Genomic DNA, 25,661 nt, shown 5'->3' on the forward strand with positions numbered 1-25,661 from the left:
ACTTTCAAGACCTTTCTGGAGTGGTAACAGCTACTTTAGACCCCGTCACTTTGTATTTATAGTTGGGATGATGTTTTCCAATGTGTATTACTTTGCATTTATCAACATTGAATTTCATCTGCCGTTTTGTTTTGTTTTCATCTGCCAGTCACTCAGTGTTGTGAGATCCCTTTGTAACTCTTCACCATCTGATTTGGACTTAACTGTCCAAAGTAAGTTGGTATCATCTGCCAACTTTGCTACATCACTGTTTACCCCCTTTTCCAGATCATTTATGAATATGTTGAACAGCACAGGTACCAGTATAGATCCTTGGGGGACATGGCTGTTTACCTCTCTCCACTGTAAAAAATGTTTAATCCTACTCTTTCATAAGAATGGCCATATTGGATCAGACCAAAGGTTCATCCAGCCCAGTATCCTGTCTGCCGACAGTGGCCAATGCCAGGTGCCCCAGAGGGAATGAACCTAACAGGTAATGATCAAAGTGATCTCTTTCAAAGTGATTCCCCTCATCTTTTAACCAGTCAATTAAAGGACCTTCTGTTTTATCTCATGACTGCTTATTTTGCTTAAGAGCCTTTCGTGAGGGACCTTGTCAAAGGCTTTCTGAAAGTCTAAGTACACTATATCCACTGGATCACCCTTGTCCATATTTGTTTGACCCCCCCTCAGAGAATTCTACTAGATTGGAGAGGCATGATTTCCCTTTACAAAAGCCATGTTGAAAGTGTTCCACAACACATGGTGTTCCTCTGTGTGTCTGATAATTCTGTTCTTTATTATAGTTTCAGCCAGTTTGTCTGGTGCTGAAGTGAGGTTTACCAGTCTGTAATTGCCAGGGTTGCCTCTGGAGCGTTTTAAAAAAATTGGTGTAGCATTAGTTATCCTCCACTCATCTGATACAGAGGTTGGTTTTAGCGATAGTGATACCACAGTTAGTAGTCTGCAATTTCATATGTGAGTTCCTTCAGAACTCTTGGGTGAATACCATCTAGTCTTGATGACTGTGATGGGATGGATTAAGCCTTGAGGCTCTGCCACACCCTGCCCCAGAAAAGGGCAGTAGAGAGGTCCTCCAAGATGTCTCAAGCGGCTGTGTGTGAAGCAGCCAATCAGGCCCAGCAGGTCAGTATAAGAAGAGCTGCAGGGCCAGAACGAGTTCAGTTCCTTGCTAGAGGTGGAGGAGAGTGGATGATGCTCCAGGCTGGCTGCTGGGACTCCACAAGGACAAGGTCCTGAGGTAAGGGTGAAGAATGTGTGGGAGCCATGGTGCAGTGGCCCAGGGAATTATAGCAGTAACACAGTTTATTTAAAGGGATGTTGCGGACAGCTGCTATCTATAGGGTCCCTAGGCTGGGACCTGGAATAGAGGGTGAGACTGGGAAAGTGGCCTGGACTTTGAGGCAGCCCAGAAGGGGAACTGAACTGTAGTGGCCCAGCTGAAGAGCTTGGGCCAGAAAGGCCCTGAGAGGCAAAGACACTGCCTCCAGGGAAGGAGCCCTGGGGCACTCCTCTATTCTGGAGCAGGGACAAACTGAGAGAGACATTACAGAGGGCACTGCAAGAGGCCCCTGTTGGATTTTTACCCCAAAAGGGGTTTGTGTTGCTTTTATATGTGAGACTGACTGTTTATGACTTGGCCGGAGGGCTGAGTCACTGAAGACCCACCACAAACAGAGAGAGTGTGCAGGCACACGCACTCCGCCAGGGAGCGCTCACGAGAGGTGAGTGTGACCCCGTTACAGTGACTTATTACTGTTTAATTTATCAATTTGTTCCAGAACATCCTCTATTGACACCTCAATCTAGGACAATTCCTCAGATTTGTCATCGAAAAAGAATCACATAGGTGTGGGGATCTCCCTAACGTACTGTGCAGTGAAGACCAAGGCAAAGAATTTATTTAGCATCTCTGCAATGGCTTTGTCTCCCTTGAGTGCTCCTTTAGTACCTCAGTCGTCCAATGGCCTCGCTGGTTGTTTGGCAGGCTTTCTGCTTCTGCTGTACTTAAAAAAATTTGCTGTTAGTTTTGAGTCTTTTGCTAGTTGCTCTTCAAATTTGTTGGACTGCCTAATTACACTTGACTTGCCAGAGTTTATGCTCTATTTATCTGTTCTATTTTCCTCAGTTTGATTTGCCTTCCAACGTTTAAAGGATGTTTTTTTGTCTCTAACTGCCTGTTTTATTCTGTTGCTTAGCCATGGTGGTTTTTTCTGGGTACTCTTACTGTTTTTATTATTTTATTTTGGGTATACATATAGTTTGAGTCTCTATTGTGATGTTTTAAAAAAGGTTTCCAGGCAGCTTGCAGGCATTTCGCTCTTGTGACTCTTCCTTTTAATTTCCATTTAACTAGTTCTTTTTGAACTTAAATGCTGTTGTGGTGGGTTTCTTTGGTATTTTCCACCCTACAAAGATTTCTAAGTACTATATCACAGAGTAGTCTCTGCTGGTCTACAAGTCCTGTGGTTCTCTAAGCCTATGTTACAAACTGTAATCAAAATACATTTATCATGTTGTATCTTGTTGAAACCTCTCTCTGTCGTTATTTTTCTCTGACCATTACCTTCATGACTGTGCATTATTACAGCTGGAGTAAGTAGCTGAGATAGAAATCTCTAATAAGCATTTCTATCTCAGCTACTTATATGGCTCCCGTCATTGGGGTATTTGAGCACTTCCCAAGTATTTAGAAATAACAGCAATCTCTCCTTTCCCTACCTGTAGGCAAAATAGCTTGACAAGTAGTTGGGTTTTTTTGTCGTGGTTTGTGTGAGAGTGGGGTATGTGTCTGTCTACTTGTTTGAGAAGGAATTGTTGCAGGAAAGCTAATTGAAAGAGATGGATTGTGTATAGTTTCTGAACACAGTGAGGTTAATGGTTATTCAGTGATCTCATCTGGACATGAATTCTCTCCTTTGGCTGGGACCAGCTCCCATGACATTTCTGCCTCTTGCACTCCTGAGCCACTCACTAGTGATCAGCGTTATTTTGGTTCCAGTAGAACACGGCTGTTTGATTGGCCATGCCCACTGAAGAGGAAGCCATCTCTTAAAAGGGACATGTAGAATATCAGGGATGGAGGAGGTGAATCAGATTGTGTTCAACCCAGTTTTAAACTCCGAAGTCAAATCAAGCCTTTTTCTTTTCAATCCCATAAAGGTGTTAACTGGATCGCCACCTCTCCATGAGGTCTGGGAGCCATATAATAGCAACACTGCTGTTGCTGCTCCCCCCCCCCCCCCGCACTCCCCAATTTGTTTATTAAGTCTTTTTCCTCTGTCATAAAAAATATACGGTGTATACCTATCTTTCTATCTATCCATATGGCAATGACTTGTTCAGAAGTCCAGTGTTTTGATTATTATAATACACTGCTGCTCAAGTGAGGGCAGTTCTTCTAGTTAAGAAAATACTAATGGTAGATCAGAAAAAAATCTAACTGGGTCCTTTCTAAGGAGGATGCATTGTCCTTAGATGCATTTTTGCAAGTGCTCTGTTCTTGTGCTTGCTGTTTGTTTGGACAGGCATGAGGTTACAGGGAAGATTCATTTTCCTTTGTGAGACTGGTGTTTTTTTTTCTAGTGCTAAGCATGCTAGCTCACAGAGTCATCAGTTTTGGCAAATACTGTTCTAGCTTTAAAAAAACAACAACAAAAAAAAGCCGTCCCTGATTTTATTTCCTTTGCTGTCTAGATCATTAGTGAGCTATCACCTAATCTCCTAACTCTGAAGACTCTTACTAACAAACCTGAGAAGACTGAGTTTGTCTCACTGGGTTTTTAAAAACCGAAAACAATTCCTGTGTGTGGTAAACTTTCTAGTGCAAGACTTATTTTGTCAAGCTTTTTTAGATACTGTTGCAGTCAGTGTAACTTACACAGAGAATTACAAAAAGGGTCTGTCACAGGGTGGCTGGCCCTTGTAACTGAAGCACATCCAACTCCTCTGTGACAGAACAAATGCTCCCAGTTTGGCCAATGAAGAGGGCAGGGCAGCACCTGGGGGCTGTAAAAGGTTAGGGAGAGTCCCAGTGAGTTGGAGAGTCCTGGTGAAAGTTAGGGCATGTCTACACTGCAGCCCTAAGTTGACCTAACATAGTGTGGCTGATGTCCACACTACCCTCCTTCTGTCGGTGGGGCGTGTCCGTGTCCTCACCAGGAGCACTTCCACTGAATGAAGAGTGGCAGTGTGGGGGTCTGAAAGCCAGGGCTCTCCGCTCCACACAGATTCCTGCCAGGAGCCCAGCTGCCCCCCAGGCTTCCCACTCTCATCCAGTAGCAGATAAATCGACTTCCAAGCACTCTCCTGTTGACTCCGGTACTCCACCAGGGTGAGAGGCGCAGGCGGAGTTGATGGGAGAGTGTCAGCTGTCGACTTACCACAGTGAAGACACCATGGTAAGTAGATCTAAGTATGTTGACTTCAGCTAAGTTATTCACGCTCCCCCACCCCCAGTCTAGACCAGGTCTCAGTGTAGTAGGGCACTTACATCTGTGGGACAAGGCTGTAGTGTGTACACTGACATAATTAGGTTGATGTAAGTTGCCTTATCCTGACCTAACTGTGTCGTGTAGACCAGGGTTTAGTTAGGAGGTTGGAGCAGAGAGCTCCCCAGGGAGGGCCTGCTGAAAGCTCTCTGCAGGCTCTCCCTGGGAGGGAGGAATTGGATAGGAGACTATATGTTTGGGACTTGAGAGAAGTCAGGAGAGCAGTGAGAGGGGTTTGCTGGCTGCCGTCCCTAAGCCAGGGAGCCTGGGCCAGAGAGCTGGAGAGGACTGAAGGCAGGAGCAGCAGCAGAGAGATTTGCCTGCTGGGTCTGAGGTGGAGCTAGGGGCTGGTGAGGGCAGAAGAGTAGTAGCAGAGGAGCTTACCTGCTGACATGTTCAGGGCCAGAATGCTGGACCCAGAGGAACCGTGAGAGGGTCGGGGGAGTGAAGGATGGTTCCCTGGCAAGGATGCTTCCAGCAGAGAAACTGTAGGGATTATTGCTGGGAAGAGTGGGGTTTTGCTCCAGTCAGAAGGGCCGGAGTGCATGTCCTGGTACAAGAACTGTGCTGGAGAGCTGGGGTGTGCCTGGTGGTGGGCACCGGGGTTGCACTGGAGAGCTGGGGTGAGGTGGGAGATGCCAGGGCATGGTGGGGGAACCCTGGGGCTATATTTAATGTGTTGGGACTATGGAGTTGGGAGGAGTTGTGTGCACGGGGGGCTTTCTTTGGTAATAAATTAACCCAGCCAGGGCTGTTGGCTCTAAGAGACTGGACTGTTTCAGGGAACACTGAAAAGGGAACCTGAGGCAGTCATGCTGGTCATACTGTGGCCTGCCGCAGGAGCATGATCCAAGTGGCATGGCCCTATGACAGGATCATGGGCAAGATTTCTGGAAGTGAATAATGGTTTTTTGTGTCCAACTGAAGACATATTAAAGATTTCCAATTTTCACAAAGCACTGAGCTCATTATAGTCTGAAAATCTTGTTCCGTTTATTGTTTGTATAACCCTATCTGCTAGGAGCCCTAGTCATGGGCCAGGACCCCATTTGCTGGCACTGTACAAACGCAGAACAGAAGGATGGTCGCTGCCCTGAAGACTTTTCACTCTAAGTAGACAAGGCAGACTGGGGTGGGGCGGAGAAACACACAAGCAGAGTGAACAGTGTGACGGCAGCAATTGTCATGTTCCATAATTTTGTGGGGTTTTTTGGATGGAATTAGTTAGGAGGGGATCAGTTACGAGAAGGGAAATAGGGCATTGAAGGATAGGAGGTGGAGGGGCATAGGGAAGAGGAGAAGATGGTAAGAGGAGTAACACTGAGGTAAAGAGACTGTGCTGGGAGAGAGGGATGGTTGGAGCAAACAGACAATCAGCACAGGGCACAGAAATCCAGTCAAAATGGTAGAACGTTCTCCAAGGCCCTGTTTCTGCTGCATTGCAAACCTGCTTGTGGACTCGGTGTTTCCAAGGCTGTACTTGATTGTCCATTCTGTGTTGTAAACCTGGGCTTACAATTGCTGGACCAAGGTGTCTCAGCCGTGCTAATGCATCCATACTGCACTACGCAGACCACTTGTTTCGGGTCTGTGCCTTGACCTGTGTCCACACTGCAAACTGACAGGGTTGGGACTGGGACTTGGGCTCTGACCTACCCTCCTAACAGGATCCTAGGACTGGGTCCTGGGTTCTTGCTGACCCGAATCATACTCTTGGGGGAATTCTGTGCCAAAAGGTTTAAAATTCTGTGCCAAAAAAATTAAAATTCTGCACACAATATTTTTAAATTCTGCAAAATTCTGCACATTTTATTTGTCAAAATAACACTACATAATCACACCAGTTTCAAATATTTTGGTAATTGATTTCAAAATACTTGTCAGCAAGTATGTCTGTAACAATACAGAGCCACACAAAAACACCCGCACCTCCTCCTCCCTAGAGCCCAGGGATCTAGAGGGAAAAACATCTGGATGCTTGGTCCCAGGCTTGTGTGGCGTTTCCTGTGCGTCGCTGTCTCCTTCCTTCAGGGCATGAGGGGAACTGCAGCTGCTAGGAACCCTCTACTCTCTCCCCCAGTCCTCCCACCCCTCCCAGCAGTGTCTTCTATGTTCGAGCTGGGCTCTTCCAGGTTCAGAGACTCCTAGTAGCCGCCAGCAGCACTGCAGCCCATTTCTGTGGGGGAAAGGAAAATCTGCACAAAACCCATTCATTTCTGCAAAATTCTGCATTGCGCAGTGGTGCAGAATTCCCCCAGGAGTAGAATCAGACTGATTTGTGTGTGGTCAGAAATGGAGCTTGGGCCCAAACCTGAGTCAGAGCCTGACCTAGTGAGTGTTCAGTGTAGATATACCTCAAATAGGGTTGCCAACTTCCTAATCGCACAAAACCGAACACACTTGCCCTGTCCCCTTTCCCGAGGACCCGCCCCTGCCCCTTCTCTGAGGCCTATCCCCGCTCGCTCCGTCCCCCTTCCATCTGTTGCTTGCTCTCCCCTACCCTCACTCACTTTCACTGGGCTGGGGCAGGGGTTTGGGGTGCGGGAGAGGGTGATGGCTCCAACTAGGGATGTGGGCTCTGGGGTGGGGCCAGAAATGAGGGGCTCAGGGTGTGGGAGGGGGCTCCAGGTTGGGGTGCAGGAGTGGGTGTGGGCTTTGGCTGGGGGTGTGGGCTCAAGGGGGGGCAGGGATGAGGGGTTGAGGGTGCAGGAGGGGGCCCAGGGCTGGGGTTGGTGTGTGGGAGGGAGCTCCGACTGGGGGTGTGGGCTTGGGGGTGGGGCCAGGGATGAAGAACTTGGGGTGCAGGAAGGTGTTGGGGTGCAGGCTCTGGGAGGGAATTTGGGTGCAGGAGGGGGTTCCAACCTGGGGCAGGGGGCTAGGGTGCGGGAGGGGGTTTGGGGTGCAGGCTCCGGCCAGGTGGCTCCCGGTTAGCGGGGCAGTGGGGCTAAGGCAGGCTCCCTGCCTCCACGCAGCTCCCAGAAGTGGCTGCCATGTCCAACTCCTAGGCGCAGGGGACAGAGGGCTCTGCATGCTGCCCACACCTGCAGCTCCCATTGGCCGCGGTTCCCAGCCCATGGGAGCTGCGGGGCCAGTGCATGGTGCCTCCCCGTGCCTAGGAGTTGGACATGCCGGCCACTTCTGGGAGTCGTGCGGAGACAGGGCAGGCAGAGAGCCTGACATAGCCCTGCTGTATTGCCGACCAGACTTTTAACAGTCTGGTCAGCGGTGCTGACTGGAGCCGCTCGAGTCCCTTTTTGACCAGGCATTCTGGTCGAAAACTGAACGTTTGGCAGCCCTAACCCCAAAGGACCAGAGGCCCCTCTTTTGGCTGCTTCTGCCTTTAGCAGCTGAAGCCTCTGGCTGGCTCTGCTTTGCAGCTTTCTCCTAAATCCACATGGTGGGGAGGAGGGGAAATGCCCTGAGACCTCCTGCCCCCATATTGTACTAGGGGGAGGGTCTCCCTTGTACCGTGTTGGGGGTAGGAGTTGCCCCAGCTGGGCTCCTTTTTAGTGTGTGTAAGGTTGATTGTTGAAAAACAGAGGCATCCGAAATTACTAATCATTTTTGCAAATCTCAGCCTATATCTTTACAGAACCTCAAATTTGTTCTTAAATTGTACATTTATTTGGACCTGAAGTGTGTACTGATGGGACTTGGAGTCTAAGGGGAAAGCATTGCTAACTTCACTGATACAACAAAGCAGTGAAATGCCCTATTGCTCATGTACAAAATAAAAAATTCCCCCACGATTCAAAAACACTAGTAGAGATGAATAACTTCAGAAGGGGGAGGGATAGGTCAGTGGTTTGAGCATTGGCCTGCTAAACCCAAGGTTGTGAGTTCAATGCTTGCAGAGGCTACCTAGGGATCTGGGCCAAAAATTGGGGATTGGTCCTGCTTCAAGCAGGGCGTTGGACTAGATGACCTCCTGAGGTCCCTTCTAACCCGAACCTTCTTATCTATAAATGCAAAAGCCTTTTGATGATGGGAGGTCTTTTGGCATGTTGTCTGTTTCCAAACGTGTCAAGACTGCAGAGCCTTTTCTTCTTTTGCAAAATTCATTAGCGCATCATAGTAAGTCAATAACCTACTTGGCTTTTGTTTTGGCATTGCTTGGACAGTCAGACCAAAAATGGCTGGTCTTCTCTGGGTTGGTCTACGCTGGGAAATTAGGTCGACCCAGCTACATCGCTCAGGGGTGTGAAAAATCCAATGATGTAGATCGTGTCTACACTGAAGCACTACTACAGCTGTGCTGGTGTAGCATTTTAAATGTGGACAAGCCCTCTGTTGGAGTTGTACATGATCCATTGTGGCATTTGTATTTGAAAGGAGATTAGCAGGCTTTCTCAGTGGAAGGTCTCCGCAAATACGGGGAGCTGCCTGATCTGTATTTATCTTGCTTTTGTAGCACTGAATCGTTTGTTTCCTTGTTTACATGTACTAGATAAGGTTTTTTTCACATTTTTTAAGGACAGATTTCTCAAACCTGGGTGCGCAAAGTCATGCTCTGAAATCCATACCTAAGGATCTAAATAAAACTGGCCTGATTTTTCAGCGTTGTTGTGTGCCTGCAGTCCTGTTGATTTATGAAAATCAGGCCACTTTTATTTGAATGCTTTAATATGGCCTTCGGAGCCTTATTGTAAGTACCACAACCATTTATTCTCTTCTGTCTTCCCTTCTGTTTTACTTGGGGATTGGAAATCTTGCTAAGAGTCCTACCAGAATAGGCTTTGTTAGTGCTGCTAATACCTTACATGGTTTTCCTCCTGGAAGAAGTTCATCTGAAAGCCATTATGCATCTGCCAAAGAGATATATTTATATAAATGAAACAAGTATCCCCTACTCTTCACTAAGGGGGAAAATAGAACAGCCCCTTGGTTCTCTGAATCTTTGAAGGAAGGACAAGTTGGGGAAAAGAGAGGGTTGAATACCCACCCCCTTTTTACTGATTGGAGAGAATGAAAACATGATCACACAACTCTGAATGTCACATTAAGTTCCATATTTAACATCCTTCTATCTTTGTCATCTAGCAGCAAAGCCGTGTTTTAATTCATTAGCCGTTAATGTTGATATTCTAATTCACATTGCTGCAAAAAGGCTAGAAACAGGCAGTTAAATTTTATTTCTAGTCACATGTGGTTGTATTGTTTAAAGATGTGATTAGATTAATTGTGTGACCTTTTTGCCTTTAAATGTGGTAGTCTGTTAATTATAGCAGTTTCTTTTTGTCTCCTGCACCTCTGTGTCAAAAAACCACTGTTTGTGTTCTCAGTGGAAATGCTGCGTTTGGGGCCCTGTACAAACATCTTGTATAAGTACTTTGCGCAGGAAGAACTGGTTGCCTTGGAAACTATGATGCAATATTTTTCGTTTCTAAATCAGAGCATTAAAAATGCTTCCTGCTCCATACGATGTCTGGATTCTTTGTTTTGCTACAGGAAATGATGTTGTGGACCCTTCATAGTATTGCTGTACTATGGCACCTCTGATTCTCACCCCTGGCGATATTCAAGACACTGTCTCCTGCTTATATGTCTCTTCCCATTTCTGTTTATTTCACTGGCCTTTCCTACCTGCTTATAACCATTTCTGATTATAGAAAGCAGGAGCACTTATCCTAATGTATCAGGAAACCTTTTCTTAGTGTGGGAAATTGTTGAAGTGGTTCAGAAGAAATTTCACCTACTATAGATCTTAGCCTTCTTAAATTTGCCTTTTAAAAATGTTTAACCCTCCTCACCCATTAATTCATCAGCCCATTCCTTATCTGCACCCCACTAGATTTTCTTCCTTAAGGTCCCTGTATGTAATTTGCTACCCATCTCTGACATCAAACCTTGGATGATTACTCCACTGTTAGCTGTTAACTTCCCCCCAGACGTACTTGGTTTGAGCTTCTATGGTGTAGATGACTCCTTGGTACTTACCTGAACTTTGTAATACCTCTAAATATGGAAAACACTGATACTGAATGCACATTCACGTTGCCAGAGTCTCATGGTATGAAGGTAATGGACTGGAGGATTGGTGGAAGGGAAGTATGCTTTGGTGTTGGAAGAAGGGGATTCGGGGGGGGGGGGGGAGCTTTGGGACATTTAGATCATCTTCCTAAGGGGAAAAAAAAAAGATTTTAGTAAGTATGCTAGAGCTTTTCTGAGGTCTGACCATCACTACTATATGCACTGCACGTGGCTAGAAGACTCACAAGAGTTAAGTATATTTTATTTCTTCCCAAAGTAGTCAAAGGTGTTTTTCATACAGACCTTTTAAAACTCCATTAAGTGGTTGCTAATGTTGGAGAAATTGGACACATAATGATGATTGCAAATCCTGGATATGGGTAGCTTGACCCTTTTATCTCTTCCCATAATTGACACTGACCTTTGGTTGCCAGAATTAGAAAATTGCACCATTGTGTAAATCTGTATTTGTTTCCAGAATTTCATTTTGCTGTGTGCTCCCATGGTTTGCAGTCTGTCTGGTGTTTATAGTTCTGTTACCATACCTTACACTTCCAGAATACAGACTGTTCTTTTAAAACAATAAACAACTGTCTGAAAATAGCCAGCATTATTGTAGATGCTCTTCTGTTTTACAGATTATCTGTTGACTGTAGAGTTTCCTCTTAAAGCTTCATCCCACTTCAAGGTTCTACTCCTAAGTTTCTACCTTCAATTCAGTTTAGAATATCAAAATATCTTATATTATTTCGAATCCCCCAAATGTGCCCCACTTTTGGGATGCATATTTAGAACATTTGTCAGGCAGTCTCTCTTACCCATTAAACCCTGATAAATCTAGGACAAAGGATTCCAAATCTGAATAGCACGCAAATGTAAAAAAGCAAAGGAAATAGTTGGTATAGAACTAGACAAGCCCATTAAACAGCTGAATACAATTAAATAGCTAATTTTAGTATTGCATTATCAACAGGAATATGTGTTTATTTTAAAGTAATTGCAGATCACACCAAAATGAAAGGGGAATGTCTTGAATCCCCCACAGATTTCAGAGGAAAGTGATAAATAATGACATTCTTCTATGTAATTAGATGCCATTCTGGTGGAAACAGAGTGCTGTACTAAAAAAACAATATGCTTTGAAGGGCTGAATGCCCTTAACGCTTTTCTGGGGATGTTGTTACAGTCCCATGTTTTGATCTTTTGGCAGCAGCTGACAAAATAAGGCAGATAGACCTATTTTAAAAGCCAAAGAGACAGGTACAAGAAAAGGGCAGGAGTTAAATCCATCTCAGCTAGAGGACTCTGGTAGGATATGATTTATGAGAGGTGTAAAGTGTGACATGGCACAACTTCCGTTCCTTCACTTTCATTTATCATCCCCATCACATGGTCATTAGGAAGGAGAGATCGAACCTGATATCTTTTTTTCATAACCCTGATGCAGTATTCATAAGCAAAGCTAAAGACCAGGCTAAATGGTTGCCATTACTATGCTTTGTTAATAATACTCTAGTTCTCTAGGCCAAGGATTGCAAAGAATGCTACACACATTTAGGGGGAGATGTTCAAAGGCACAAAGGACACCTAGGTGTACAATTCCCATGGAAAGTCAGTAGGGGTTAGGTTCCTCACTACCCTTTGTGATTCTGAGCTTTGACAAGTTTCCTCTCCTGGTTCTGCTTTTTCTCACTTCAACCTCAGTTCCAACATTTTGCCTTCACAAAGTCCAATTTTAGCTCCATCATTCTCCCACCCAAGGAGAATTGAGTCACGTTAGAGCTCTTCTCCATCAGGCATCAGAAACCTAAGAGTGCATGGCTGCCTTGTAATGTGAGTTGATGAATGTTCTGTCTCTGCAATGCTCTGCTGATCCCCTGTTAGCAGAAACCTGTGTTGGACTTTGTATTCTGTTCCTCCTTTCCCTTTATGCATCCTTCCCTATTCTGTATTGCAGATGTCCTTTCCTTCCGCAGCCTTGTGTGTGGTGCAAATGTACAGGAAACATGCAAGCCGCCCCGAGTTCCGTGATGCAAACAGCCACTCACTTGGAAGCATGCCTAACGAGAAGGGGTAGTACAGATTTGCTGCATGCTCTCTCTTGGAGCTCAGAGGGGAAGCATGTATGACTGCTTGATGCACTTGTAAGGAAATGGATATTATTTCCCTTCCTGCAACTTGCCAGCTATTCCTGTGTTGATGGGGAGCTTCATCCCCATTTTCGGTTTCCATTTCAAGCACACAGATTGGTGCACGCTGTGAGTTTGTGCATGTGTGTATTAGTATTGTTATGACTATTTATTGGTATTGTGGTAGTGCCTAGCAGGCCCGGTCATGGAGCAGGATCCCGTTGTGCTAGGTGCTGTACAAACACAGAACAAAAGGACAATCTCTGCCCCAAAGAGCTTATTATTTTAAAAATCATTGTGGCTATTTATTTATTTTTTGGGCCAGGTACATGCTGCACTTGCCTTACTTTGTCAGCACCCCACCCTAGCTTGTTCCCAGGACTTCCCCCTCTCAAATAGCTCAACCACCCCTCACCTTAAAGAACTCCATAAGGTCTAACCTGTCCCAGTTGCAGGAAGCTTCCCTATCCAGCTGATTCTCTCTGTTCCCCCCTCTTCCCTTCAGTAATAGGAAGCACCCTGACCCCACTCTTCCAAGTGCTGCAAACCCAGCCTATTCAGCTGTCTAACCCTCCCATCCCAGATGTGTGCTGTGGTTTATGGAAGTCTACCTGAGGCCCTGCATCAGGCTCTACAAAACCTAGCACCAGCTCTACTTGATTGTTTCCCCATTTTGATATTCTTTAGACCTTGGATCTATCACTCACTGTGTTCACAGATTCTGTCCAATGCCTAGCCCAACCGAGCCCTGCCCTTTTTGGCCCATAGGTGCAACTGCTATATGTGTTCATAAATAGTTAAACAGGACACTGTTGATCTTGATCTTTTCTCCCTTAAACCTGCTGCCTGTTTATTTAAAATTAAAAGAATAACCCCAAACAAAGAGAGAGGATTTTTGTATCTGCCTTAATTTTAAGCACTCTCCCAATCAACCTGTAAGGTGACTTCATGTCCATGGAACCGCCCTGACAGTAAATTGGAGATGTTCAGGATATCTGCCATTCTGTACACGCATGCTGCTCCTCTGCTCTGTTCTTGTGAGCAGGCAAAGCACTGAACCATACCAAAGAGCCTGTTTTATCAGAAAACAGGAATTCTTGTATATTTCAGTGCCCTGTCTGCTGGCAGGGATTTAGAAATATTTTCAGCGCATGCATGCCTGCAGATCAAACCAAAGTCAGCGAGGCTGATTATTCAGGTCCACTAGCTTAGATTGCCTCGCTCTATCCCTGTGCTGTGCAGAGTGTTCACTAGAATACTTGGGTAAAAGCCAATAGACACAAGCTCCCTTGTTTAGTAATGGACTATTCCCTACCCCCACATGGGAAAATGTTTTTGTGCTCCTCTCCGCTCCAGACAGTGAGCAGTGTGAGTTTACTGTTAAATCCATAATGCAGACATATCCCAGATTAGCTGGTTCTTTTTTCAGTAAGGCTGCCCTGGGCTCTGCTGTGTTTAAATATTCTTTGTCAGTACTTAAATGTGTGGTTTGCTCACTACAGTGACCTTCATTGTACTACTAGATTGTGTGCCTTGTGTTACAATGTTAAATTAGCATTATCAGCATGTAGTGAAATCCCAGGGACATAGGGGACAATGACGTAATGTCACACACCAGATGCTTCTCCTGTGATTTACACTGGTTAGAGCCCTCATAGCATACACCCTGTGTTAGTGTTGAACTCTTATCCCCTTCCTGTGGTTTGCCTTTCCATTAAGCTGACACTGTCTCAGCTTTCTTCTGAGCTTGGCTTGTTCAGAAGGATTCTCCCTCAAGGCCCTTCTCTTGGTGCCCCTCGGTCACTCTTTCCTCTCAGACTGCTCTGGGGCTTGAGCTAATGAGCAGCATCTGGTCTGATGTGTAGGAGTCAGCAAAATAGATCTTGGTGAACAGAAATTTGCACATGAAATATTGAGACACATTTTTAACCTTGTCAAGTTATAATATTGACCTCCCAAGAGAGTGGTTCTTTTTGTGGAAGACCTTTTTATATTTTATTATTTTTTTTTTTAAATGCTTCCCAATGCTAGAACTATGAAAGGTGGGGAGGATGCTAGCCCTGCAAAACTTGCAGTAAAGAATAGTGTGAGTATGATATGTTACTGGGCTTCCCTGTGGTGTACTGGTTCCTTTTGAGATATGTGCTCTGTCTAATTCTGAGATGGACTGACTTTCTTATTAAGATTAGTTAAAGGAAAAACAGCTTCAATTTTAGGAGTCAAACATGCTCAGGGCAAGAAGCTATTAATGAATCAATTACGATGAATTTTTTTTAAAGAGAGTCTAATGAGCAATTTCCATTTGTAATACAGGAAGTGGCTATGTTGCTGAGAACATACATACTTTGTGACTCTAGTAGTGTGACAGCCCAATAGCAGATGTGGATGCTTTTCTAAAGCGTAAAGATGTGGTTAAAGCAGGTTGTACACCAGTTTTTCCAAGAGCTTCCTTTCTGTCTGTCTCATAAGTGACTCTGCCTCTGGCCCAGAGGCTCAAATGCAGATTGTAATTTAAAAGCAAGTAAGTGTCAGTTTGTTCATGGTGACAAATGCTGCTTCTCACCTTACAAGTATTTAATCTGCTGGGCTGAGATGATCGGTGGGGCAAGTGATTTTTACAATGTATTTTGTCATGGTTAATGGTTCTCCTTTAGCTGAAAGGCAGCATCTTTAACTTTTGCTTGCTGAACCTTGCTCTACTGGATCATGACGGCAGGTGAGTCAGTTTCTTTTCTCACGTACCCTTACTTTCTTCATTTACTCTCTCTGGCTTTACTCTTCCATGGTTTCTTTGCTTCTCCTGGCTCAAGCAAGTTTTTTTTTTTTTTCTTCTGCAAAATTCCAAGCATTTTTATCTTGCCACAAGGATGCTTTGCAGAGATCTGAATTCCATTTTCTGTTGTGTCCTTGTGCTAGAGAGAGCAGCCTGCTGTACCGTTCCTCTCACAGAGCAAGTCTGCTCTCGCTGCACTGTGAAAAGGCAAATGAGAGGGGAATTTGCCCAGTTCAGTTGATTTTCAGGTGAAAACAATCTTTAAGTTAAGAGTTTTATGTGCTTTGACATTTCTGAATCCTCTCCAAATGCTCATACCCCAGCTTATCCTCTCCATGCAGTGTTAGCATCCACATGAGGCAACTTGCTGAGAGAGCTGTGGATGCACTTTCTGTTACAGGAACCTGGCACTCGTTTTAAGTAATTCACTCATAAGCGTTAATATTTTTTTTGGCTGTAGTTGCTTGAATAGCATGACCACCATTTTTTTTTTAAATCCACCCTCATTCACTCTCTCTGCATCATGTCTGTGATCACTAATATTCAGCCAAGTCTGTTTTTTCACGGCCGTTGCCATGTGGCATGTTTTCCCCACCTCAGCATTGCTGGTAGAGATTCCTTAACTTCCTTTATGAATGTGATTGTTTGGGTTTGAATAGTCACTGCTTTGAACTGCTCACTCTGTGATGGGAGAGAGCTTAAGTTTTCTTCAACTTCCTTACTCTCTCGATGAAGAAGGAGTGAAGAATTGATTATGCACTGATCCCACAGCCTTGGGAGTTGGCAATGTATTGCGAAGTTGTATGTGTTGTGGAAGCAAGGGGGGGAAAACACATTTAGGTTAGCTTCTCCTAGAGGTGCTTGGGGATTGCAGTTCTTCTGACACCACTCACATTCTTGTCTTTGCAGATATACCTGTTTGAGTAATAATAATTAAAATATCTGTCCCGTTTCAGCTGGGAATTAATCGTGCAGTGAAGTTGTGTAAAAATGAGTTTAACAGTGTAGGATCAGATTATTTGCTGGCTGGGATAGTAGAGATGGGACTATCAGAGCCAGTCATTTTCCTGGAGACAAGTTAGAGCAGCCTCTAGGCTGCACTAACATACACCAGATGGTAACTGTCCTTCTTGCCTTTCTGACATGCCCGTCTGCACTGGAGGTTGTGGAGAGGACGGTGTAGGAACTGGCAACACCGTCTCTACATCTCATCTGGCCTATGCTATACCAAGGGAATTTCCAGCTAGGAAGATAGTCTGCCCGAGCAGAACAAAGGGAACAGTGGCCAGAGCCAGCTGCTTCACAGGAAAGTGCTAAAGTCCCTGAAGTGCGAAATTATTGAATCACCTATACTTAGGGAAAGTTTCTTCCTACCTCTGTCAGAGATTGACTAATGCCCTGCAACATGAGTTTATTTCCCTTTCAAACTCTTTTCTCTTTTGTTCCAAGCCCCATGTACCTTGAGTGTGTTTTAAAGGTGTATTGGAATATGATTCGTGGGAGCTAGGGTAATGTTTTGAACACAGATGGTTGATAAAATCATTGCACCCCTATCATTAGGCAGCTCTTTAAAACAACTGTATCCCTGTCCTCTCTTTTATTTACTCCAAGGACTGTCCCTGAAAAATTCAGCTCTTCTGATGATTTTCAGACTTCTTAAAAGAAAGTTGTGCACAAATATAGGAGAAATGCACTTACATTTATCAGGCATTTTATTCCATAACTTCTAGTTATATAATTTTCCTGTTTGCTTTGTTGTTGATCCTTATCACAAATAAATAAAAAATGGTGAATCTCTGGAATCTGACCAGCTTGCTGAGAGTAATATGTATATAAGAAAAGGTATGAAATGTGTCCTTGTCATCCCTACTCGAATGATATTGTCACATAAAATTAGCAGGATACCCATGTGAGATTACCTTGAAAGACCCTGATCTGCATTTATTAGCTGTGCTTCATAATACTGTGTGTGGGCTTTAAACAACATGTTGTTCTCTTCTGATCTCCTCCTACCTCATCTGACTAATGTTTTTGTTCTTCCTTTTCACAGGAGGAGCTGCCTCCCCCAGTGCAAACCAGGAGGTCGTCTCTCAGTGGGTTATGCTACTTGACTATGGGTCTCGTTGTTTTGCTCATGGGCCTTGTGTTTGCATCCATGTATGTCTACAGATATTTCTTCATTACCCAGGTACTATACAATCTGAAAATTCCAGTTCTCTTGCCTCGCCGCCCCAAATAAATTTAAGCAGCCACAACACATGCCTCATTTATTTTTTAAAAAAGAAACTTTATTTTGGTAGCACCTACCTGTCCCAGCCTAGATCAGGGCCCCATTGCACTAGGCACTGCACAGACACACAATAAGAGACAGTCCCTGCTCTGAAGAGTACAGGAAAACTTTCCAAAACCAACAGAACTTTTTCTTGCAGCATAAAACAGTAGGACAATTTCTCTTTGATTTTTCTGTACTGTGTCACAACATAACTGGCTTTGCTTAAGCTATCTATATCCCTGTCTTGTGATTAGCAGTTACATTTGATATAGTCCATTCCATCATTCAGTACACACAAAGCAGGAGCTGTATGTGACTTTTATACACGAAGTTGCTTTAAGATGATTTTCAAAATTATGAGACTGATTTCCAGCAAGTAGATTCACATGCATTTGTCTACATTTGATTGTGCATGTGCAGAGTAGTTGCATAGGCAAATATATGAAGCTACTCTGTGCTAATATGCAAATGCACATGGCTTTTGCCGATTCCTGTTGGGCTATGTGTGTGTCCACGCCTACAAATGCACTGACTTGGGTGGACAGAAAATGGGCATGGTTCTATACAATCTCACCTGTATATGGAATAGCAGGAATACACAGTCCAGAAGGCTTTTGTTATTCCAGGGTAAATGTAAATGTCCCGTCACTCCTATGTCACAAACGTAACTTTACTAGTCTTAGTCATAAACCATTTTTAAAGAGTGTTTTGCCAGGAGGGAGCAGAAGAGGTTGGAAAGAACAGGGAGCTTAAGAGACTCTCTCTCTCTCTGTGATCTGTATGTACAGCACCTAGCACAATGGGACTCAGGCTTCTGGCCCTACTGCAGTACACATAGCAAATACTAGTACTAAAGCACAATAGGAAATGTTATTGGCAAATCAGTGCGGGTTTTCCATGAAGCCTGCAGAGATTAGGTGCCTTCTGTTACTTGCCTCCTTCCTAGTCTAAGTACACAGCAGTTAAACAGCAGCTGTTCAATACACTGCAAAGAATATACATCTAAGGACCCCTTTAAATATGCCTGGGGGGGGGGTGGAAATTGTTTTCTGTTATGTAGGTCAGATTGCCCTCAACTCCAGAAAGAGATTGGTGTATTATTTATATTACAGTAGTGCCTAGGGGCCCCATTGTGCCATGCACTATATAAATACATAGTGAGAGAGACAGTGCCTGCCTCAAAGAGCTTAAATCTAAATAGACAAGGGAACCAGGCATAGACACGTGAAATGACTTGGTCAGGGTCTCTCAGCAGGGTAGTGACAGAACTTGGATTAGAACTCAGACCTCCTGAGTCTCAGTTGAGTGCTCTAGCCACTTGGCAACACTGCTTCCCAATATAATGCTGTTTAATGTGAAAGCTGGGATCTTTTTGAAACCTCTTGAATGTTCAGCTCTTCTCTATTGTGGCAGAGGTAATTTAAACAAAAACGTTCTATTCAATTAGTGTTATCTAATGAGTCCCTAGAAACGTTTGAGGACGATGAATTAATCATATTCTTTGTTGAAAAGGTGACTTGTAAAATATAGCTTTTGGTGACTATTAGGATCTGTGTGCTGGGTGGGCCAACCAAAATTCAGTTGATTTCGGGAAGGAGGGAATGTAGCTTATTTGTAGACACGGTTCTAGGGCAAAACCTGCCAGCTATTTCAATCTTGACTTGGAAATTTCTACCCCATTGGTGGCCAGTTGTTGCTGTTTGTGGTAGTGCCCTGAGTACTTTCCAGACATACAAGAAGGGATGGCCCCTGCCCTGAGATGCTCACAGTCAAAGAATGAGACAGACAAATAAATGGAAGTCAGGGAAGAGGAACAACAAAGGGATTTTCTATACAAATCATCTAGTCATTATAGGCAGCATATTCAAAGTGGGATTTTGAGAGCGAGAGATCTTAAAAATCTAGGGGGCAGAGCCTTGTGGTTAATTTAGGTGGGGTCAAACCACACATAGGAGATGGCATGGAAGAAAGGACAGCTAGGTGATTGCCCAGGAGACTGAGCAATGGCTGGATAAGGGTGAGAAGCTCAACAAGGGAGGGTGAGGGGAAGTTGCAGTAAATTAGTGCCCCAGATTCAGATCCCCACTCGGGTCACAATCTAAGTTGTCCACATAAAATAAGAAGCCAGATCTGTGTATGATTGATGGTTTCTGCTCAAAGGAGACTCGACTGAAGGACATTGATGGAGCTCTTGTGGGGAATTCTGTACATTCTGTGCTTGTGCTGAAGCAGAAAGGAGGACTTCCCCTCTCCCAACCATTTTCATAAGCGCTGAATTCACTTACTTTGTTTAAAAAAGGGCAAATCCCTTGCCCTAATTTTAAGAGGCAGAGTGCATAGCTTTCTTGCTAGCTGAATTTCTAGCCAAAAATACACTGAGTCATAGCTGTATAGGGGCTTTGTGATGAGGACTGCTGTCTATTGAACAACTGTTACCAAATTAATTCTCTGAGGACTGCAGGATCTGTGTGTCCAGCTTTTATCCACTCAGCAATTTTGTCTTTTATATGTTCCCTTGATCAATATATTGCCTTGCTGCAAAATTAATTTCTAATCTTCATTTTCAGATATACAAATAGGTTATCTCCGTCTGTCTTTATAAATGAGCTTTAAATCCCGCGACAAATTTCTGACATTTTTTTCACATCTTACCCGTAGACACAATTGCTGGGGTTATTTTTATGTTGGGATTGGTTTACAAAAAGCCTGATGTCACATAACATTTAAGCTGACTGTTGACTGGGAGGTGGACAACATCCAGTATCCCTGCTATCTGAACAAAAGGAGGTGATCTGCTTGCGGAATAGCACTAAGTGTAAGATGACCCATTCAGTGTTTTACATTGGACATCTTAATTGTGTGCTGCATGCAGAAGCAAAGGATAGTTTATATCCAATAACAGAGAGAAGCCCACTAAACATTGACTGTGGTGCTTACTGGCATCAAGGCTGTGTGTGCAAGGTCTCCGGTGGTTACAGTTTGCCCATCTGGTGACGGAGATCAGACTCCATCTTTTTATCCTACTTTTGTTGTTGTAATCCGTGGGTTAATGAACAAACAGGGTCCAGTGGTGCCTGCTTGTAATGAATTTGGGTAGAGTGAAACCATAGCTACAGTAAAGTAGAAAATTCCTAATGGTTTCAGTGCATTGAAGTGTGCAAACTGCAAGTCCAGTTAGAATGAACCTCTCTGCTTATGGCAACCGTAGCTGTTCTATGGAGGAAGATAACACTGCTGTAAACTCTGTTCCATTTGGGTTTGTATGGTGGGTGGGAGGGTTGTGCTGCTTCTATCGGACTAGAAAACAGCTACTAATGAGGGATGTTTTTGCACTGCAGTGACCCGACTAATAAAACACATTGACAGACTTGTTCCTAAATGTTCACAGGGACATGTTCTGTGAAACAAGCTTAGTGGCATTTCTTTGTGCCCTCCTTCAGTGCCATGTGAAGTGTTGTTTCTCTATGAGATTTGTAATGGAGTGTGTGTGTGTGTGTGTGTGTGTGCCATCTCCACTTTGTTCTAGTTTCCACAGCTTCCCCGGGAGAGCGTGTTCCACTGTGGGGTCCTCTTTGAAGACTCTCTCTACTCGCCATTTAAGGGGAAGTTGGAGTTGCATGAGGATGTAAAGATTTACATTGAGGAGAACTATGAGCAGATCAACATCCCAGTGCCCCAGTTTGGGGGCAGTGACCCTGCAGATATAATCCACGATTTCCAGCTGGTGAGGAATTTCTGTAGGCAATGGTTTTTCGTTAGTATAGTTAAAACATAAGAGCTGCCATGCCAGTGCTGACTGATCATCCACCAGAATCCTGCCTTCGACACTGGAAAATGGCAGGAGTTTAGAGGAAGGCACAGAAAGTATTAATCACCTAATTGTGTAATACTAAACCATGTAGGAAAGTTGTTCCTGATCATTGATGTTCCTAATCATCTGTTGGTAATCGTGTTATGCCCTGAAGTATGAGAAGTGATATTGTTCCCACGCATAACCTTATGTGAAATGTCCCAAGCTGTTTGCCTCAATATCCCTGAGCACTGAGTTCCATGGACTAATTTGGTACTCAAAGTAACTTCTTATCTCTCAGATTTTCACTTTCGATGTTATGAGTTTGAGTGCATGACTCAGCTTTGGTTTCTGAATGCACCTTTAAGACTTAAGTATGACATCGAGACCATATTCGTAAGAGTTGCACACTCTGGACTCCTGTCTAAGTGCCTCCAGGTTCCTGTTGGAGTTCCAAGGACCCCCACTATTTCCAATGCTTTACCTGCTGAAGGTACTGTCACAACGACCATCCTTTCAGCTGAGTGTTACTGGGCAGGAATCCTTCAAGTCCATTGGCATCAGTTCATAATTGATGAGAGGTTTCTGTCAAGTGCTGGATTGCATAGCTTCTTTCTTGAAGTTTAAGTGAGTTGCTTCTGCTTTACACCCAGCCCCAGCAGCAGGGATAGCACATAACTGGACTTTGAATCTGTATCTCTCAGAAGGCCGTGCAAAGCCACCACTGTTAAACGAGTCAGATGACTAGACTGTACCGATGGGATCTCTTTAAATCCCATAAATTCAGTAATGATCCAGCTTACTAACCTCCCACATACAGTATATAAGGCTAAATCTTTGAAAGTGTTTGGTTCCGCCGTGCCCTGCTTGAGTGTGCAGATCAAACCACAGTGCAGAGAGAGACCAAACAGGTGTTCTGTGGAGTAATGGGAGAAGTCAGGCTTAGGAATGTTCTGGGACCAATGAATCCCTCTGATATTCATGTTTCTATGTAAGTACTGCTCAAATAGCTCATGCAGCAGGTGGCACAGTAGCTGTACAAGCAGTGATGTCAAATATCTGAAGTGTAATGACTTGGTGTAAACCCAGGTTGCTCACACGCTCACCTGCATTCCACTAGTGTGTGTAATAGCATAATTTAGTCTTTAATCGATCCTACTGGTGGATGATGCCACTGCTCTACCCCATTTTGTAGGGTTTTGTAATTTTTAGTTCACTCTCCCTTTGGACGAATTAGAAAGATCTCTCTGTTTTGGATCTAGGGGTTGACTGCCTATCATGACATAGCCCTGGATAAATGCTATGTCATTGAACTGAACACCACCATTGTGATGCCACCTCGCAATCTCTGGGAGTTGCTGGTTAACATGAAGGTATGTCTGGGTGCTATTTTTTTAATAGACTTCTGTTGAGTTAGCTCCTGTGTGTCAATTAGAATTTTCCCTTGAAAAGCAACTGCTGTCTCTGTGAAAACAGGCATCGGATACAGCTATATTTCTGTGTACAGTTAAGGTTTCAGAGTTAAGGTTTCAGAGTTTAACTGAAACCTTATTTTTTTGCAAAACAGCATGGTAACTCGGGCATATATAAATTTGTACAGGATGATTTTTATCCTTCCTGCTTAGGTTTGTATCTGTTAAGAACAGAGAGGAAATGCTCTGATACCTTTTATAGATTATATAATTGTAGCAGGTTTCAAGGACAGTTTTTAGTTTGTTTCCCTGTTATATTCTCTTATCGCTAAATGTAACCAATCCCAAGGATAGAAAAAACCAGAAGAGACCAGTTTATGTATGCTGACAGCAGAGTCTAAGGAAAAGAGGGACCCAGAATCGCTGACTGCATAACAAAACAATAGAGAAACAGAAGAGCTAATATTAAATCTAGTCAATGAAAATGCCAGCTTGTCCTTGCTGATAGCTAAATAACAGAGGCAATAACATGCTTTTTCTTACATGGGATTAAAGGTCTGACATTCAAGATGTGAGTGAAACTATATGCAAATCGGGTATCTGTTTGTAAATGTCTGTTTAGCTGAATAATCAGTCATTTGCCTGGGTGAATGCTCGACTTTTATTTGCATTTGCACATGTGTATCTTTAAAATTATGCCCTATATGTGTTTTAAGTGTAGACCTAGTTTTGCCCAGCTTTAAACCCTTCCCTTTTGGGTGAGCTCCCGTCTTGGTGACCTATTGGATTGATAAATGTTAGAACACCCCCTCCCTTCTGGGAAGCTCACTGTGTTCCGGGTCCCCCCCGTCGTAAGCATGCCTGAGCTCCTCTCAAGCTAGTGATTTTTTTTTTCAGAATCCTTACTGAGGGAACTGGATGGCTCAGGTTGGTCCTGGGACTGACAGCCTTTTACCTCTGGTCTGCTGATTTGAGTCCAGCCCAAGTCACCATTGCCCAAAATTTATAATCTGATGACTGTTTTGTGATCTCTGTGCAACGCGTTTGAGGGTCCCAGTCTGGTTCCTAGACTGATGTCTTCATGAAAGTCAGTACAAGCAGCCCTTTGAAAATAATTGGGTAACAATGTCATGACCTCCTAACTAAGTCCTAACTGGGATTGAGGAACAATGGTGCTCGAACATTTTAGCTCCCACAAATAACTAAATCTAAAGACTGAAGAAACTAGATTGACTGACTGTCTCTTTCCCACACGTTGGGGACAAGAGGAATTCTGATCTCCATCCTTGTATACTAACATGATAGGTTGTGCTGGCAATTGAACTCGTCATTTAGTCTCTTTCCCTTCCTCTAACGCAGGTGGATCAATAACCTAACTTTTATAGAACTGATGTGTTAGCATATAAGAACTTCCACTAATTGATTGATACTGAAGTATTGCAAGAGAGTTTTATTGATCCAATAGACTGTGCCTGTCCAGCAACACAGCACTGTGTTAAGATGGCCTGTTTCCCATTCATTATCTAAGGAGAAAACCAGTTTTTTGGCCAGTGGTAATTAAAGGCCTAGGATCTGAAAACTTGCTCTCATTGCTTGATTTTTTTTTTTCCTGACCACTTTGAAATTGGCAACTATCAGGTTTGTAGAAGTAAGGGTTGATGGTGAGCAGAGGATTTGTTAAGAAGAGTTAATGTAGACTTGATGAAGGACTTAAGTTAAAGCTTACCATGCATGAAGGACTTAAGTTAAAGGTCACCATGAATGAAAAATGAATCTTCAAATAAAGGCACAGCTAACTTTGAGTCTGTATTCTAAAGCTCCCAAGCAAACTGCATTTATAATACAGATCATTTTCTTCCAGATCCCTTGTATTGCCAGTACAGCTCTGGCACAAATACCTGATCATTCCTCAATGTGAAATCACGGCTGTCTCTGAAAATATATACAAACATGTGTATGATTATTCTCTGTGACTGTTGTGAAGAAAAATTGATAGATGCTAGATGGATCCTTCTCCTTTCTAGGAGTTGGAAGGCCTACCATTATACTGCAAAGTGCAATTTATAAAGATGGTGTGTATGGGGTGAGCTGTCAGAAATGATTTGAAATGGTCACTATCTAAAGCCGTCAGACCAGGGAATAGATACAGTAATCCTGGATATTGTAAAGAAATCAAGAAGTGGGAAGAAACATGGAAGGCCAATCAAGCTTTTGAGGTGTGTTCAGTGTCTGAGCAGTGTTTCTTTTTGACCTTTAAAATGAATTTAAAATATGGGTCTTGATCTGGATTGAGGCTTGGGGGCAATTAGGCCCCAAATTGTGCTTGAATAATGGCTTAAGATTCTGTATCCTAATGTTTTAATGATACCAGTATTTATCATAACTCCCTCCACCCAAACACTCATTTATTTATAGCCCTCCATTCATTTTGCACCCTGATGCCTTGTGTATACCCCAAACCATCTGGTTTCTGATGCTTTTGGTCAATTTCCCACAATGAAGTGGGAACAACGATTGGGTGGATGGGATGTATAAAATCCCAGCAAATGGAGCTTCAGACCTAAAATATTTTGATACATCAATTTCAAAAAGAGTAAGCTCTTTCTGATGAGCTGTGAGGAGGCAGTTCTGTTTGTTTTCCTGAAAGGGGGTGTAGCTTTATTATATCCTTTTGTATGGGTTTGTTTTATTATAATAGATGTATAGCTTTGCATTAGAGTATTTTTGGCAGTAATGCAAGGAACATACTGGCCACATCCTGTATGAGCTAAATCAGGTTAGCATACATATGTTTGTGACCTTTAGCATAGATAAGTGACCTG

The 25,661-nt window shown here is 43.6% G+C and overlaps 1 protein-coding gene across 1 annotated transcript in view; it reads left to right on the forward strand.

Moving 5' to 3' along the window:
- The window catches only part of ITM2C (integral membrane protein 2C), a 40,850-nt gene that overhangs the window by 11,459 nt on the left and 3,730 nt on the right, over positions 1-25,661 (forward strand). The window contains exons 2-4 of the mRNA XM_074963979.1: positions 17,416-17,553; positions 21,164-21,361; positions 22,690-22,800. Of these exons, the coding sequence (XP_074820080.1) occupies positions 17,416-17,553; positions 21,164-21,361; positions 22,690-22,800 (447 nt within the window). The remainder of the gene's footprint in view (positions 1-17,415; positions 17,554-21,163; positions 21,362-22,689; positions 22,801-25,661) is intronic.

This window comes from Natator depressus, chromosome 9 (genome assembly GCF_965152275.1).
Source record: "Natator depressus isolate rNatDep1 chromosome 9, rNatDep2.hap1, whole genome shotgun sequence".
NCBI classification, from domain to species: domain Eukaryota; kingdom Metazoa; phylum Chordata; order Testudines; family Cheloniidae; genus Natator; species Natator depressus.